We start from the raw sequence: 16,868 nt of genomic DNA, 5'->3' as shown, positions 1-16,868 counted from the left end.
CATGGTGGGGAGCTCAAAAATTGATTTCCATTAATACATTTGCTGTTTTGATGACACTTTTGCCACAAAGCTTGTTTGCTAGAATACATGGGGAAAGCAGCCACTGAAGCAAGTTGTGGTTTCTATTTCATTGAACATCCGTGAAAAATTCACACCGTTTTAACCCAAGTAAATTGGGAAAAACCAACAAAACAAAATTTGACGAGACCTGAGGTCTCTGAGCAGCAGTTCAGAGGTTGGCTACGTCCACCTGCTCTTACCTGTCACATTCACACTGGCTTTCTGGATGCTGCTGGCTGGCTCCCCAGGAGTGCTCCCTCCTGTGTACTTGTTCTGCCCATTGAAGCTACATACAGGTACATGGCGAGTTACTGGAGGTAATGCTCCTCCATTTACAATTTCTCCAATGGATGCAGTTAGCTTCTGCTTAACAAACAATGACTTTCTTGGTTTGGGCAATCCTTCAGACTCCAGGAAAGCTAAGCGATTCAGCTCCACATAACTAGTGAAAAAAACAAACAAGCAATCAATGTTGTGACAGCTGGAGCCTGTACAAATCCTGGAGGACACAGGGAATGACGTAAAACATTCAGATTTATTATTGTACTTTTCTTCACCCACCTGATTTTATAATTGTTAAAAAAAATACAATTAACTTCACTGAAGATTTCTGTTTCACTAAAAATGCTTAAAATATGACAGTGGATGATAAACATAAAACAACAAGTGGTTTTGATGAAAGCCTTCCACACTCAGTACTCCTGGGGGGATTCTGTACCACTGCACGTGCGCAGAATTCATGTCCCCCACAGATTTCTTTGCTTCCCTGCAGAAAAATAACTTTCTGGCAGGGAAGCAAAGAGCAGTCACATACTACTCCCTAGCAGCACAAGTACATTGTTTCAGGCACCCGGAGCAGCCGTCAGAGAGGTAAATCACTGCGGGGCTGAAGACACCCCAGCCAGTGGTGGCTCCTATCCTGAGCCAGGATCAGCTGCTAGTCCTGGCTGGGCTGAAGGCAGGAGAGCATGGGAATTCCTCTTCCTCTGCAAGGAGTGGCTGGGGCTGTGTCAGACCCACCCCAGAAACCTGCCCCAGCTGCAGGAAGCTCAGCATCCTCTCCTGCTTCCTGCCCCCATCGCTCCTTAGCTGTGCGGGGGAGTGGTAACTGTACGGGAAGCTGCTCCCTCAGCCACTCAACCCCCATGCATCCAGACCTCCCATATCCAGACACCCTTGCCAAGCCTCACCCGGTACATCCAGAACCCCGCAAGCCATCCAAACCCAAACCCCAACCCCACTGAACCTCAACCGCTGCATCTGGAGCCGCCCTGCACCCAGACCCCCTGCCTCTGGACCCCCACCCCTGCACCCCCACTGAGCTCCCTGCACTCAAACCCCCACCCTGATGCCCCACCCTCTGCACCACCATGAGCCCCCACATCCAGACCTCCATGACACTGACCAACTAGCTGCACCCAGACCCCCAACCCACCAGCACCCAGACCCCTCTGCTGAGCCCCAAGCACCTTCACCTGAAAGCCCCTACAGAATCCCATTGCCCCTGCACCTGAACTCCCCCAAACGAGCCTCTGTGCATCCAGATCCCCCCACACCTAGGACCCCCACTGAGCTGCCTGCACCCAGACTGTCCCACACAGAATCTTCTCATCCCACACTTGGATCCCCCCTCATTGTGCCCTTCCACACTTGGATCCTGACTAGCTGAGCCTGCCTGCCCCACACCTGGTGTGCCTGGTGCAGAGGGGCAGGGCCCTAGGATGTTTGAGGGGCAGACCCAGGCCTTCTGCTGTGTCAGGGTTGGGTGCAGCCTCACCGCTGAGTCCGTGTCCCAGGGGTTGGGGGGGGGCTACAGGATGATCTCCCACCTTTGTGCAGCCAGTGGCCTGTGCTCCCCACTGCCATGCTGGAGCCTCTGCATTTATTTAGTGACAAATAAAACTTGCAGAATTTTGCAGAATTTTAAAATATTGTGCACAGAATTTTTTATTTTTTGGTGCAGAATGCCCTCAGGAGTAGTCTCAGAATATAAAAGCACTTTTTGCAGTTCTTAGATATTGACTGCAAATTCACTTCTCCCATTGGAGGGGTCCTAGCCTCAGAAAAGACTAAAAAAGAAAAGGCAACTTTTCCACTGGGCTGTGTACCTAACACAGTGCCTTTCATTACACTACATGCCATACGGCATGCCCTTCCCCTACCGCAGCCCAAAGAGGTCTTTAAAATGAAAAAAGCATATACAGTGCCGTGTACCCTATCCAAGCGCTAGCTCAGTGAAACCAGGCCTCATATGAGGCAGGGTAACACCAGGTTGGCAACCCAGAACCCCCTCTCTCCCCCGCCCTTTTTTTTGTTTCTGTTTTTTGAGATTGCCATCTTACTTGCCAGAATCTTGGCTTACTTTAAAAAACAAAACCCTAGATCTCATGGCCTTGTCTATACTACAAAAGTTGCACTAGTGTAACTAAATCAAATTTAAATTGGTGCAAACCTGCAATGTAGATGTGTTTAAAACTTAATTCAGTAATTTACTGAAGCAAGCTAAACCACATTAAAACACTAGTTTAGATCCTTCTATTTTTGCTATACAACCTCCAGATTTAAGGCAGAACTCGCTCCCACCTGGCCCAACTCTCAGCAGATCAGCCACCAGAGGTATTGAACAGCAGTGAAAAGTGCTCCCTCCAACGGCTGAGCATGCTGCCTTCACAGCACAAGGTGCTACAAAAGATGAACTTCAGATACATAGATTTATAAAACGAATGCACTCTAGGGTTATGTAGTTAATGCCCCAATGTCCCTATCTGAAGGGTGGGATTTCCCAAAGTGCTCAGCATTGGCTTAACTCATTTTCCATTTACATCAATGGTAAAACTGCCCCGACTTCAATGGCAGCAGCAGGGCCAACATTAAACACTCTGGAAAGTCCCACCTTACATCCTAGCCTGTTTTCTGAAGGTTTCTAATGACACAAATAGTGTGTTTTGGTTATTAGGAACATTAAGCACAGAATGTAACAGTGACTGGATAGGTTTCAGAGTAGCAGCCGTGTTAGTCCTTATCCGCAAAAAGAACAGGAGTACTTGTGGCACCTTAGAGACTAACAAATTTATTTGAGCAGAAGCTTTCGTGGGCTACAGCCCACTTCATCGGATGCATAGACTGGAACATGCAATGCAATGCTCAAATAAATTTGTTAGTCTCTAAGGTGCCACAAGTGACTGGATAGTTATTTCATTTAGAGCTGCAAGTCACCTTCAATAGGGTTACCATATTGGAGCCCCTGAAAAAGAGGACACTCTAAGGGGCCCCGGTCCCGCCCCAACACCGCCCCTTCCCCAAAGTCCACGCCCCAACTCCGCCCCCTCCCTGAACACTCCGCCCCCCTGCTCCTCCCCCTCTCCTGCTTCCCGCGAATCAAATGTTCGCGGGAAGCCTGAAACAGGCAGGCAGCAGGTAAGCTGGGGCTGGGGCTAGGGCTGGGGGGGGGGTGCGAGGAGACGTGGCCCAGTTCGGCCCCCTCCGGCGGCCGGCCAAGAGGCTCTGGCCCCGGCGGCTCCGGCCCGGCTCAGGCCCTGGGGCGCCGGTCGAGTACCCCCAGCCCCGGTCGCTCCGTCTCGACTTGGGCCCCGGTTCCGGCCGCCGGCCAAGCACCCCCGGCCCTGGTCACTCTGGCTCGGCTCGGGCCCTGGTTCTGGCCGCCGGCCAAGCACCCCCGGCCCAGTCCTGGCCGGCAGATGAGCACCCCTGGCCCCGGCCCCAGCCCTGGCCGAGCGGCGCTGCCCGGCGGCATCCCAGCTCGCAGCCGCCTCCTCCCGGGCTCCGGCGGCTGCTGCGCTGGGGAGAGTGGCGGGAGCCGGGAAAGTTGAACCCCGGGGAGGAGGCGGCGTCCCCTTACCATGCCTCCCTATTTTCCCAGACATGTTCGGCTTTTTGGAAATTCCTCCCGGACGGGGATTTGAGGACCAAAAAGCCGGACATGTCCGGGAAAATCCGGACGTATGGTAACCCTACCTTCAATTCATGCAGCTGAGGTTGAGAGACAATCTTCTGCATATTTTACTAACCATCACTGGTAGTAATGTGACAAAGTAGTCTGCCTTGTTAGCTCTAGCATCACTGGAAGCGATAGATTTCATGGGCAGAAGGGACTACACTGTGATCAGCTTGTCTGATCTCTTGTATAACAAAGGCTACAAAACTTCCCCCAAAATAATTCCTTTTGAAATAGAACAGATCTTTAAAAAAAATCCAGTCTTGATTTAGCTCGTGTCTCTTTCCTGTTGCCAAGCTGCAGCTCTCATCTTGGATCAAAGATGTGTTTGTACAGCAGCGAGCACAAGAGGACCCTGAACCAAGTTTTTGGGCATTAACAAAAATACAAACTCTCCTTGCGCTTACCCATCGGACACACTCAGCCCATAATAACTTATAAAATCAGTGGCTTCTTCGCAGTCTCTAAACAGTAGCATGCGAACCAAGTTATCCAGAGGAAAGATAGTGGATCTCTGAGTGTTCACAGTGTAGGCAATATTGAGAGACTTGAGAGCATCTCTGCGTATCTGGAAAAAAAAAAAAAAAAGCCAAATAGCTGTTAAACTTCTGGAAGACCTCATAAAATATGTATTAGACAGAGCTGCTCTTCACACCTAGAAAATTAGGAGGGCACTGTCAATAGGAAAATCAGTTTTGAAAAATTATACATTACAATCACCTTCAATCATTCAAGTGGAAAGAATTGTTTATATTTAAATGTTTTTTTCACTTTTTGCATTGTTTGCTTTTTAGCTTTTACTCATTGTGGACGGTGAACCACGCCTGGCCCCTTACAAGTGTTTTCTTTTGTTTCTCATGCACTAGCACAAGTGCCTCAGGGTTTCCAACACTGGAGCACTGACATTTCCCAAAACAAGTCAAGGGCTGTCTCTTTGTTCTCTGCTTGTATTGCGCCTAGCACAATGGGGCCTGGTCCATGACCTGGACTTCTAGGCACTATGACAGTACAAATAAGAAGAATAAATGAGACCCCAAAATAAAAAAAAGAACACCCTGAAAATATGTTCCATATTTTGCATATTTTGTGGGATGTAAGAATATCAAATTTTAAAATGGTTATGCACTCATCCTGAAAGCAAATCCTGTATTTTAATGCTTTTTCTATTTTGCATTGTGGTGGAAAGGCATTTTGTTTATTTCCTTTCTAAATCTGAGGTTTTTCTTAAAGAATACAGCAGGCAGAACTATTAAGGTTTAATAGATATGCATTGGGCTTGGTGCTCTTTCAATCATCCCCGGCCCACACTGTATTATTAGATACTGGTACAGAACACACAAACTCCTTTTTCTTACCTGGTTGAAGTAACAGTGTAAGAGACAGGCATTCAGATAGGAAGCTGCTCGCACCAACTTGAAAAACCTTACAAAATTATTGCTGTTTAATGCAGCAAAGGCTTGAACTGCAAATCTGACCTCAGCTGAGTTTCGGACAGCAGGTTGAAACTGCTGCACTTCTCTGTTGAGACAAGAAAGATGGGAGTTTTTTCATCAAAACTTTAATGACCTTAGCTCAACAGCGATCTCTGTGAATGTATTTTTAAAAATGGCCATTTTTAAAACACTCACACAATTAAAGATAGTCTTGATTCCTTGATAGCATAACTCTAATGCATGTAAATTAAATTAATAGCAGTATCCTTTCATCATTTATGCTCTTATGTAATAGTTCAATTAGCATTAACAAAATGATATTGTTGTTATGGCTGGGGAAGCTCATTCATTATAAAATGTATGTATTTGGACACTTCCTGAAAAAAGAATCCCATGACTAAAGTTTTGTGCTTTTCTCAGCCCAAAAGGTGAGTTTTGAGTTACTTGCACATGGGTGGGGGAAAAAAAATAGGGCTGTTTATTTCAGTAATTCGATATTCAAAAAGACATTTATTCAAATGTTTATATTCAACGGTTAGGTATTTTTTGGGTGAGGAAGACGACTTTAGTAAATTACATTCACTCAGTTTGGGATTGGTAAAAAAACGAGTTTTTCTTTTTACTAAAATAAGCTGACACTTTATGACATACTGCAGGAAAAATGGCTGAAGTTTGAAATTTGTCCCATAAATAGTCCTTAATGAAAGAAAGTGAAGGTTTGAGAGGGTTGGGATGAAAATGAATATGTTTTAGGCAACTGAAAAATAAAAGTTCTGAGCATCTTCACTGAGCATCTGCAAAGTAAGGAAGCCCTGCCCCTTTTATGACATCACTGCAAATTTCCCCCATCCACCCTGCACTGGGGTGGTCACGATGCACGAGGCTTGCATTAGAACACACACAGTCTCCACACCTTACCCACAACCAGTGCCTTAACACAGCAAAAACGCAGATTAAAAACCTTGCAGAGAGACAGCAGTTTTAGGGTTTCTCTGTAATTTTTGTTCCATTCTGTGATATTCGGCAAATACTAAGCTTACATGTAAAAATCTATAGTTTTCATTGGCAATGATACAGCCATCACAATATCAATCAATGTGATGTTGACCTGCTAACCCAGACATACAGAAAACTACTTCCAGTCCAACTGATCCCAGGAAAGGTATGAATGTGACCAACGTTCCCTCTAATTTTTTCTATCCATGTGCGGAATAAATTTTATGTGCCGCAATATCGAGGTAATGTGTGGATGTGCGCCACCAGTAGAAACCAAAAACCTAGATATAATATACTTTTTTTTAAAGTTACCATAGGATAATTACTCCAGCCAGGACAAGTTAGGCATTTTAGATCTCACTACTCAAAGAATTAAATTTAAGCATAAGAAAGAAATAAAATTATGAAATGCACAGACCAGTCAAAAAACTAAAATAACACACTTTGAAAGAGTAAAATTACAGAGAATATACGTGCATTGCAGGACGTACCAAGAAGTAACAACAACAATGCAAGTATGTGTTGGGAAGTGAGTGTGAAAGAGGCAGAGAACGAGCAAGCGTGTGTGTATTCGTTCAGACTGCAGCAGCCACCAGCAGCTCCCTCTAACTCCTGAGCGCTGTCCCCCCAACCCTTCTGCAGAGATGGGGTACACGGGCGGGAGGGTTGGGGAGGAGAGACCCTGACATCGGCGCCCCCCCTTGTCCCCCTGCACAACAAGCAGCTGGCCAGAGGCTCCAAGGCTGAGGGCAGGAGAAGCGCGGCAGCAGGGGGGAGAGGCACCTGAACACAAGTCGCCGGATGGGCGCGGCACTGGACTGACTCTTGTGCGAGTGCACAACCCTGAAAGTGACCCTCACCCACTACATTTGCCTCAGTGAGACGAAAACCAAAAACCTAATGGGAATGATTCAAATGCTAAAAAGATTAGCGCATAAACAGCTTCTTTCTTCTCCGCTCTCTCAAAAGTTAAGTTACAAGAAATGAAATGCAAAAACTGACTATATAATAATGTAACATCTCCATGATGACAATTTGTATTTTTGAAAATGTAACAGTAAAGCCTTCACCTAAGATCTTCTACATAGGAATTCTGTATTATAGAAATGTTCCGGAGGCAGAAGATGAGGCAAGTGTGACAAGCTGACAATTCACCTGAGAATATCCCCCTTGTTGAGATTCAGCAACACATTGTAGCCTCTGAACTCTGCTTCACTCTTGCAGTAAACACCCTTATTAGCCAGGTCCTGGTACATCTCCTTCAGGCTCTGCAAGCATTTAGTCATGTTCTCATTGTTGATCTTGGCATCAAAAGAGGACATGGGCTCCTCACACAAGTGGTGGGCACAATGAATATGAAAACGAGTGCACTTCTCAATCAAGGATACTGTTAGAGGGTCACAGAGATGTTGCTGGGTTATATCCTGGCCAAAAAGAAAAACAAAACATTTGTAAATTTAGCAATAGTTACAAACCTAGCCAAATAAATAAGTCATTTTGAATTCCAGCTGGAATTCATATTTTATATTGTTCACACAAGCATTCTAGACAAAACTCTTTGATTTTGAAAAGATGAGTCTCTTTTCTACTTTTTGTTTAATTTTTCAACTGCCACAAGTGTATTTTGGATTCTAGCTGTCAAGCGGGTCCAAGTGCCAAGGGTTACCTTTCTTATTCCACGTGTCCTATTCCATACAAAGTCATACCACTCTCGGTAATTCCCTTCCCCTTGGTCCATGATTTGGGTAACTAAATAGTCCATGGTCATGCACAACACCTCTGAAGGTCTCAGTTCATGGGGCAAAGGCTCCTCCTGGTCTGCCGAAGACCTGCTGTATTCCTTTATTGCAGCTGCATGGTTTACCTGAGAGAGCAGGAAGAAAGCAATCAAAGAAACACAGAGTGTATATTAAAATCCTGAGTATTAAGTTGACTGTGTTAACATAACCATTGCCAAATATCTACTTTCAGAACAGAGTAGGCTATTGAAAAAGAGTTTGATATTGTCCACACTAGTGGCCAAACCACTATCAACCCTTGCTGTGGAGAACAGTATCTTTTACTTAAGTATGGACACATTGGGTCAGAACAATGGTCCATCTAGCCCAGTATCCTGTCTCAGATAGTGACCACTGCCAGGTGCCCCAGAAGAAATGATCAGAACAGGGCAATTTAGAGTGATCCATCCCAACATCCAGTCCCAGCTTGTGTCAGTCAGAGGTTTAGGGATACACAGAGCACGGGGCTGTGTCCCTGACCATCTTGGCTAATAGCCATTGATGGACCTAATCTCCATGAATGTATCTAATTCTTTTTTGAACCCAGCTGTACTTTTGTCCTTCACAGCATCCTCTGGCAATGAGTTCCACAGGTTGACTGTACATTGTGAGAAGTAATACTTCCCCTTTTGTTTGTTTTAAACCTGCTGCCTATTAATTTCATTGGGTGACCCCTAGTTCATTGAAGGGATAAGTAAACACTTCCCCATTCACTTCCTCATACCATTCATGATTTTAAGAGACCTCTATTATATGCCCCCCCAGTCATCTCTTTTCTAAGCTGAACAGTCTAAGTCTTTTTAAACTCTCTTCCCATAGAAGCTGTTCCATACCCCTAATCATTTTTGTTGTCCTTCTCTGCACATTTTCCCATTCCAATGTATGTTTTTTGAGATCAGGTAACCAGAACTGCAGAGAGTATTCCAGGTGTGGGTGTTGCATGGATTTATATAGCAGCATTAGGATATTTTCAGTTGCATTACCTATCCCTTTCCTAATGGTTCCTAACATTTGGTTAGCTTTTTTGACTGCCACTAAACATTGGGTGGATGTTTTCAGAGAACTAGCCACAATGACTCCAAGATCTCTTTCTTGAGTGGTAACAGCTAATTTAGATCCCATCGTTTAGTATGCATAGTTGGGATTATGTTTCCCAACGTACATTACATTGCATTTATCAATACTGAATTTCATCCAGCAGTTTGGGACCCAGTCTCCCAGTTTAGTGAGATCCCTTTCTAATTCTGTGCAGTCTGCTTTGGCCTTAACTATCTTGGGTAATTTTGTATTACCTGCTAATTTTGCCACCTCAACGTGCACCCCCTTTTCTAGAGCATTTCTGAATATGTTGAACACCACAGATCCCAATACAGGTTCTTGAGGGACACCATTATTTATTTCTCTCTCCCCATGGAGAGAGATTAATAAGACTGAGACTTTTCAGCTTGGAACAGAGACGGCTAAGAGGAGATATGATTGAGGTCTATAAAATCATGACTGGTGTAGAGAAAATAGATAAGGAAGTGTTGTTTACTATTTCTCATAATACAAGAATTAGGGGTCACCAAATGAAATTAATAGGCAGTAGGTTTAAAACAAATAAAAGGAAGTATTTCTTCATACTACGCACAGTCAACCAGTGGAACTCCTTGCCAGAGGATGTTGTGAAGGCCAAGACCACAACAGAGTTCAAAAAAGAACTATATAAATTCATGGAGGACAGATCCATCAATGGTTATTAGCCAGGATGGGCAAGAATGGTGCCCCTCGCCTTTGTTTGCCAGAAGCTGGGAATGAGCGACAGGGGATGGATCACTTGATGATTACCTGTCTGTTCATTCCCTCTGGGGCACCTGGCACTGGCTACTGTCGGAGGACAGGATACTGGGCTAGATGGACCTTTGGTTTGACCCAGTCAGGCCATTCTTATGTTCTTATATAGTGCAACTCCTGTACCAGCCTGACCTACTGTGTCAATCCTATATATTTTGTACACTGGTACACCTCTACCCCGATCTAACACAAATTTGGATATAATGCGGTAAAGCAGCGCTCCGGGGGGGTGGGGCTGCGCACTCCGGTGGATCAAAGCAAGTTCAATAGAACGCGGTTTCACCTTTAATGTGGTAAGATTTTTTGGCTCCTGAGGGCGTTATATCGAGGTAGAGGTGTATTACCATGTGCCATTAATTAGCCTCATTCCACCAAGTTTTCGTAATGCCTATTAAATCAATATCTCCATTTAATGCTAGGCACTCCAGTTCACCCATCTTAGTATTTAAACTTCTAGTGTTTGTATATTATACCAGTTGTCCCCCATCTGTCATTTCTGCAGGCAGTGCCATAACTACTGACTTGGTGGTATTTAATTTATTGATATAAAGCAGGGGTCTCAAACACGCGGCCCGCGATTTTCTGTGGCCCGCAAGCCCCTCGCAGCCCCCCCCCGCCTCCAGTGTTTACCAGAGCGGCAGCTGGACGTGCACCAGGAGCAGGGCATGCTCTCTGCCTGCCTGCCCTGCGCAGCTCCGGGAAGAGGCTGGAACATGGGGAAGGGGAGGCAGAGGGGCTGTGTGTAGCTGTTACTTCAAGCAGCACCCCCAGCAGCTCCCATTGGCCCTGACCCCTTGCTGTACCCCTCACCCCTCCTGCACCCCAACTCCCTGCCCTGAGCCCCCACCACACCCCACACCCCTCCTGTACCCCCTGGGGGCAGGGAGGGGGCAGAGTTGGGGTGGAGATTTTGGGGAACGGGTTGGAATGGGGACAGGGAAGGAGTGGAAGAGGCCAGGCAGGGACGGGGCCTCAAGGAAGGGGTGGAGTGGGGGCAGGGGCGGAGGTGTCAGTAATGTGGCCCTCGGGCCAATGTACTAGTCCTCATGTGGCCCTCATGGTCATTTGAGTTTGAGACCCCTGATATAAAGGCTTTTGTATAGTCCCCACCACTATAGTATTTCAGCACTTTGCAAATGATAATGGATAATTCTCACTGCATCCCTGTGAGGTTGGGCAGTGCTATTGTACCTCTGTTTTAATGGTGGGGAACAGAGGCGCAGAGAAACTAAGTGACTTGTCCATGGTCATACAAGGAGTCTGTGGCAGAACCAGGAACAGAACTGTGATCTTTTGAGTCCCAGTCTGTGCGTGAACCACAAACCATCTTTCCTCCTAAAATATCCAGAGTGGCTTCAGTCACAGCTACAGCACTTCTCTTTGTTGCCCGAAGAGGAGGCTGCAGTGCTAACATGGTGAGCAAGAACTGTTTTGAGAAGGGAGATATTCATCCCAAAATCAGCAGGGTGTCTTGTCAAGTACATCAGGAAAAAGTAGCATTCATCCCAGAATGAAATGGTGTATAAAAGCCCTGCTCTCCTGAGACTCACACGTGTGTGTCTTGGGCAGATTCAGTGGGATGAATGAGCTCTTGCTTACACCACAGACAAGACAAAGCGGCTGTATTTGGACTACAGGAATAAAAACGGATCAGGATGTATTATAACCAAATGCACAAATACAAAATAGGGGATAACTGGCTTGGCAGCAGCACTGCTGAGAAGAATCTGGGAGTTGTGGTGGCTCACAACCTCCACATGAGTCAGCAGTGTGATGCTATTGCAAAAAAAGCAAATGCAATTTAAGGTTGCATTAACAGAGGCACAGCATGCAAGTCACGGGAGGTGCAGTGCTCGTTGGGCCTCAGCTGGAGAAATGTGTCTAATTTTGGTCAGCAATGTATAGAAAGGACGTAGAGAAGCTGGAAAGGATCCAGAGGTGAGCGACAAAGAAGATCAAAGGTATAGAATGCAAGCCATATGAGCAAAGTCTGAAGGAACACGTGAAAAGATGGGAGTTGCCTTACCAAGTGGGGGGGGGGGGGGGGAAGGGGGTCAGTGCTAATGAGGCCAATTCAATCAGTGTGGATGTGGCCTAATCCCAAGAGTTGACAAGAAGGCGTGAGTACCAACAGAGGGAAAATTACTTTTTGTAGTGACCCGGCCCCGCCCAGTCTTTACTCAGGCCTAATTTGATGGTGTCCAGTTTGAGTTCTGGGCAATCCCTGAACTGAGTCTTCCCATACAGAGCAGTTCTCAGTGTCTGTGTCCTTTTGCAGCTGGGTGTTGCATTACTTATGTGTGTGCTGGAGGAGGCTTGAGGGCCTGGCTCAGCAGGACAGGGTGAGGGAGCCCAGGCTGGAGCAATGGGCGGGCTCAGTGGGACCCCAGTACATCAGGTGGCACTCCGGGGGAGAGGGGACAACCTGTCACACCTATGAGTCTATAATTGTTACAATAACCGATTATCAATTTAAAAGAGAGCTTCCCCCTCTAACGGGGAATTTTAGATACCTATACTGCAGCCTTGGAAAGGGTGTTACTATCTGTGCGTCTACAAACAAACATGGGATTTCTTTGTAAAAAATCCAGTTCATATTTAAGTTCTGGGATCTAGAGTCACTGGTCCCTAGAAATTTTCATCAGAATTAACCAGAGATATATTGCACAGTGTTGACAGCTTAGCTGACGATTCAATGACAGCAAATAAACAGTCACAACAGCAGCAGTTGGTACATAGAGGCTGGTACCTTGTCAGATCCTGGGATCACTTCGAAGACACTGAGCTGGTTCCTCGTCTCCCTCATATAGCGTTCTTTTTCAGGACACATGTCTGGGCACGTTCCAACAAATGTTTTAGCTTTGCCTAGATCGGTCCTTTTTACTCGAGCTGAACAGGTGTTAAACAAAAACCAGTGTTAAGTGCCCTGCTCATTCGTTTCCAGCTGATGTACATCACCCAGGTATAATCAAATCAGACTACAGCCCTAGGAATGCCGTGTTTCAGCAGGAGCCCAAACATCCACTCTTCATTATTTTCTATTAGGAGAGTGCTGACAGTGCACTGTACTGAACAAACAGAGAGGGTAACATGGTCACTTTCTTAAGGAGCTTACAGTCTATAAAGATCATTCAGCCACAAACAGTGAGTGACCTGACAGAGGATTCCTCGATCTAGCCCAGCGGTGGGCAACCTGCAGCCCGCGGGCTGCATACGGCCCATCAGGATAATCTCATTGCGGGCTGCGAGACATTTTGCTGACGTTGACCGTTCGCAGGCACGGCCCCCCGCAGCCACTGGGAGGCCCAGACTGGGACATATGGGGGAAAAAGGGGTAGAAGTACTCTGGACTAGTAGTTCTCAACCTTTCCATACTACTGTACCTGTTTCAGGAGTCTGATTTGTCTTGCGTACTGCAAGTTACACGTCACTTAAAAACTACTTGCTTACAAAAATCAGACATAAGTGTCACAGCACGCGATTACTGAAAAAGTGCTTACTTTCTCATTTTTACCATGTAATTATAAAATAAATCGATTGGAATACAAATATTGTACTTGTATTGTAGTGTAAAGTATATAGAGAAGTAAAAACAAGCCACTGCATAGTTTGTCCTGACTTCGCTAGTGCTTTTTACGTAGCCTGTTGGAAAACGAGACAAATATTTAGATGAGTTGTTGTACACTCTGGAAGACCTCTGCATACCTCCAGGGATACATGTATCCCTGATTGAGATCCATTGCTCTAGACAAAATCCAAGGGCAGATGGATGTTTTTGATATGATTAGCTGAGTAATAGGTCATATTCAAATAATCATTAGGCTGCAGAGCTGACACAACACAGAGATAAATGGCAGCTCACACCACTCTTAAGATTAAATTATGCATCTTCCCCCCATGCAAAGCCAGATTATAGAAAGGATCTAAGGGAAAAGGCATCTACATGCATAAGAAATTGGTGAGTAGTCACTCTGCCTCAGGGAACCCTGTAACTTAGGGCCAAGCACGTAGTACTTGATCCATTGTCCTGCTCCCCATTCCTGTAATCTTGCTATGCCAACATACCCCTTCTCCTTGCAGAGTCCACTTGAACGACATACCCCTTATTCAGCAGTTTTACTGCATTTAAACTCTTCGGCAACATAGACATTTTTCACTGTCTGCACTCAGTATTGTAACAATCCACTTTCAAAAGGATATCTTTGTAACTAAAAACATGCCGGTTGTTTTTTCTTTAAATGTGCAGAACTTTCAGAAACTAATGGCGCTACCAGAAAGATACTGGTATTGCATAGCACCATGAAGCAGCTCAATCCATATCAGTAAACCAAAGTACAGGGATTTCAATGCATGGCTCCAAATTAATTTTAGTGTCATGTCACTATACACCCATGTGCTAACTATTTATTGCTTACCAATGTAAGATTTCCACATCAAACAAAAAAACTAGTGCCTATTTGCTAAGACTTTTACTCCAATAACATCACACAAGTACAGTAATGAAACAAGTTTAATATGAAACTACTAACATAGCATCTAGATAGTTCCCTATGGAATCCCCTGATTCCTTCTGACATATGAAAGATAGAAATTGTAAGAAAGTCCATTCTTAAAAGCCTAATCTGTGTAATACATATCTTTACTCCTTCAATGCACTCTAGCCTTGTAGCTGCAGTCAAAAGTTAGCTCACATACAACTCCGTGTTTTGAGAAATGATTAAAATATCCCTAAACTAATGCCTCTTTTATACAGTACATGTCAATAAAGTATGCATAAACATCCTTTTGACAGGGATACTGTCTGATACTCATCACAACAGATATTCACGTGCAATAAATACGCACAGAACATTGTAAGGACTATGTGAAACAAGTCTACCTAAACAGATCAGTCTCCCTGACAGGAGGGGAAACCCATGCTATTTTATAGGCTGTTCTATGCAGCACACCCATCCACCATGGTATCTGAGCATCCGGAGTCTAACCTCTTTGGTTTCATACGCAGACATTACACTCATTTACCCGACTCGAGAGTCCCTTTCCCCCTTTCCAGCAGAAAAAAGATTTTAAATAATGTAAGCAGATTTCATAATACTTTACTGCCTAGTAAATGACAGAGAGATTGTGTTGATCTCATCAGACAAACCTAATAAGAATCTAGCTAATACAAATGTACTAATGGGAAAAAACTCTACAAAATTATAAAATAACATTCTAACGTTTCAGAAGCAACGTGTCATTTTTATCATAAACTAGTTTTATTAAATACAACAAAATAAATGAAAAATAAAGATAAAAGTTTCCCCTCTTGGGATTTGAGCTCAGGTATATTATTGTCATTCGAGTAGTTGAGCTGGCTCCCCTAAAGATGTACCTTAATAGATGTTGAACTTCTAGATTTGTAGTGTCTTATTTTAAACTTGGATTCTCAAGAGTGAAAAGTAGGATATGAGATTTGCTATGGCAGATTAAACCATTGGTCCATCAGGCCCTACCTCTAGTAGTGGCCAATACTGGATGCCATAGAAAAAGGCTACATTTTGACAGAGAAAGAATTCCTTCCTAGTTCCTACAATTTGATAATCCTCATCTACACATGCATAATTACAAATGTTACCTTGTCGCATGATTTTATCCCTTTGGTCCAGAAGGCGATATTTGTCTTCAGAGGTCTCTGCCACTGAGCCTATCAGGTTACTGAGTGAGGATGCTGATACTGCCAAACTCTCAGAGTTCTGCCCTTCAGTCCCAGAATCAAATGGGTCTGCCTCAAACTGCAGCGACTTTGTAAGAGCAGATTTCTTAGCTGGAGAACTAGAAATAAACAACAGATGTGATCAGTGATACACTACTGTACACTGTGAAAATAAGGCCTTGGCTACACTTACCAGCTAGTTCGACGGCTGGAAATCGAAGTTCTGGGTTCGACTTATCGCGTCTAGTCTGGACGCGATAAGTCGAACCCGGAAGTGCTTGCCGTCGACTGCGGTACTCCAGCTCGGCGAGAGGAGTACCGCGGAGTCGACGGGGGAGCCTGCCTGCCGCGTGTGGACCAAGGTAAGTTCGAACTAAGGTACTTCGACTTCAGCTACGTTATTCACGTAGCTGAAGTTGCGTACCTTAGTTCGAATTGGGGCGGGTAGTGTAGACCAAGCCTTAGAGGGACTGCAAGCCAAAGAGAATATAAGTTTGCTTGGATTTCTACTCTTAACGTACATCTCACTTTGTTGTCTAAAACTATTATGGAAATGTGATGCTGTCAGCAATATTATACTTCTGTACATTACAGTTAGGACTGTCAATGTAGTCTTGAGCATTTAGCCAACTCACTTACATAAATGCATAATTAATTTCAGTTGAAGTTATGTATCTAAAAATCCCCTAGACAGCTCTGAAAAAAATCTCAAATTTGGACAGCCATTGGACATAATATTTACAGCAGTTTTATATCAGTATACAGTACGGTAGTCTGTATCTGTTCCTGCTTGTGATAAACTTTTTTGTATAATACTAAAGAACTAGAGTGTTTGGCTAGTCAAATCGCTTGACGGACTATTTGGTCTTGAATAGATGGTATCTTACATGTTGGAATGCTTCCCAGAAACACAACAGGCAGTTCCATTAGGACCATACTCCATACCAACACAAATATATCAAGAGACTATGAAAGACCCAATCCTGCAACCATTTTATAAGAGTTGATTATCCAACGATTGATTTTTATAAAAAATTAGGACAGTATTTACAACGGAAGATTTATTTGCATGGTGAGCTTCAAGTTTTAAAATGCAGCTGAGCAAAATGAACTGCCAC

General features: G+C 44.6%; 1 protein-coding gene across 1 annotated transcript in view; it reads right to left on the bottom strand.

Moving 5' to 3' along the window:
- The window catches only part of MCM3AP (minichromosome maintenance complex component 3 associated protein), a gene marked incomplete in the record, with an annotated part of 69,594 nt that overhangs the window by 41,561 nt on the left and 11,165 nt on the right, over positions 1 to 16,868 (bottom strand). The window contains 7 exon segments of the mRNA XM_034785611.1: positions 261 to 502; positions 4,423 to 4,583; positions 5,371 to 5,533; positions 7,600 to 7,868; positions 8,111 to 8,308; positions 12,805 to 12,944; positions 15,673 to 15,869. Of these exon segments, the coding sequence (XP_034641502.1) occupies positions 261 to 502; positions 4,423 to 4,583; positions 5,371 to 5,533; positions 7,600 to 7,868; positions 8,111 to 8,308; positions 12,805 to 12,944; positions 15,673 to 15,869 (1,370 nt within the window).

Source organism: Trachemys scripta, chromosome 11 (assembly GCF_013100865.1).
Source record: "Trachemys scripta elegans isolate TJP31775 chromosome 11, CAS_Tse_1.0, whole genome shotgun sequence".
Classification (NCBI taxonomy): domain Eukaryota; kingdom Metazoa; phylum Chordata; order Testudines; family Emydidae; genus Trachemys; species Trachemys scripta.
The sequence above is the reverse complement of the archived record's forward strand: the minus strand, read 5'-3'. Positions and strand labels throughout refer to the sequence as shown.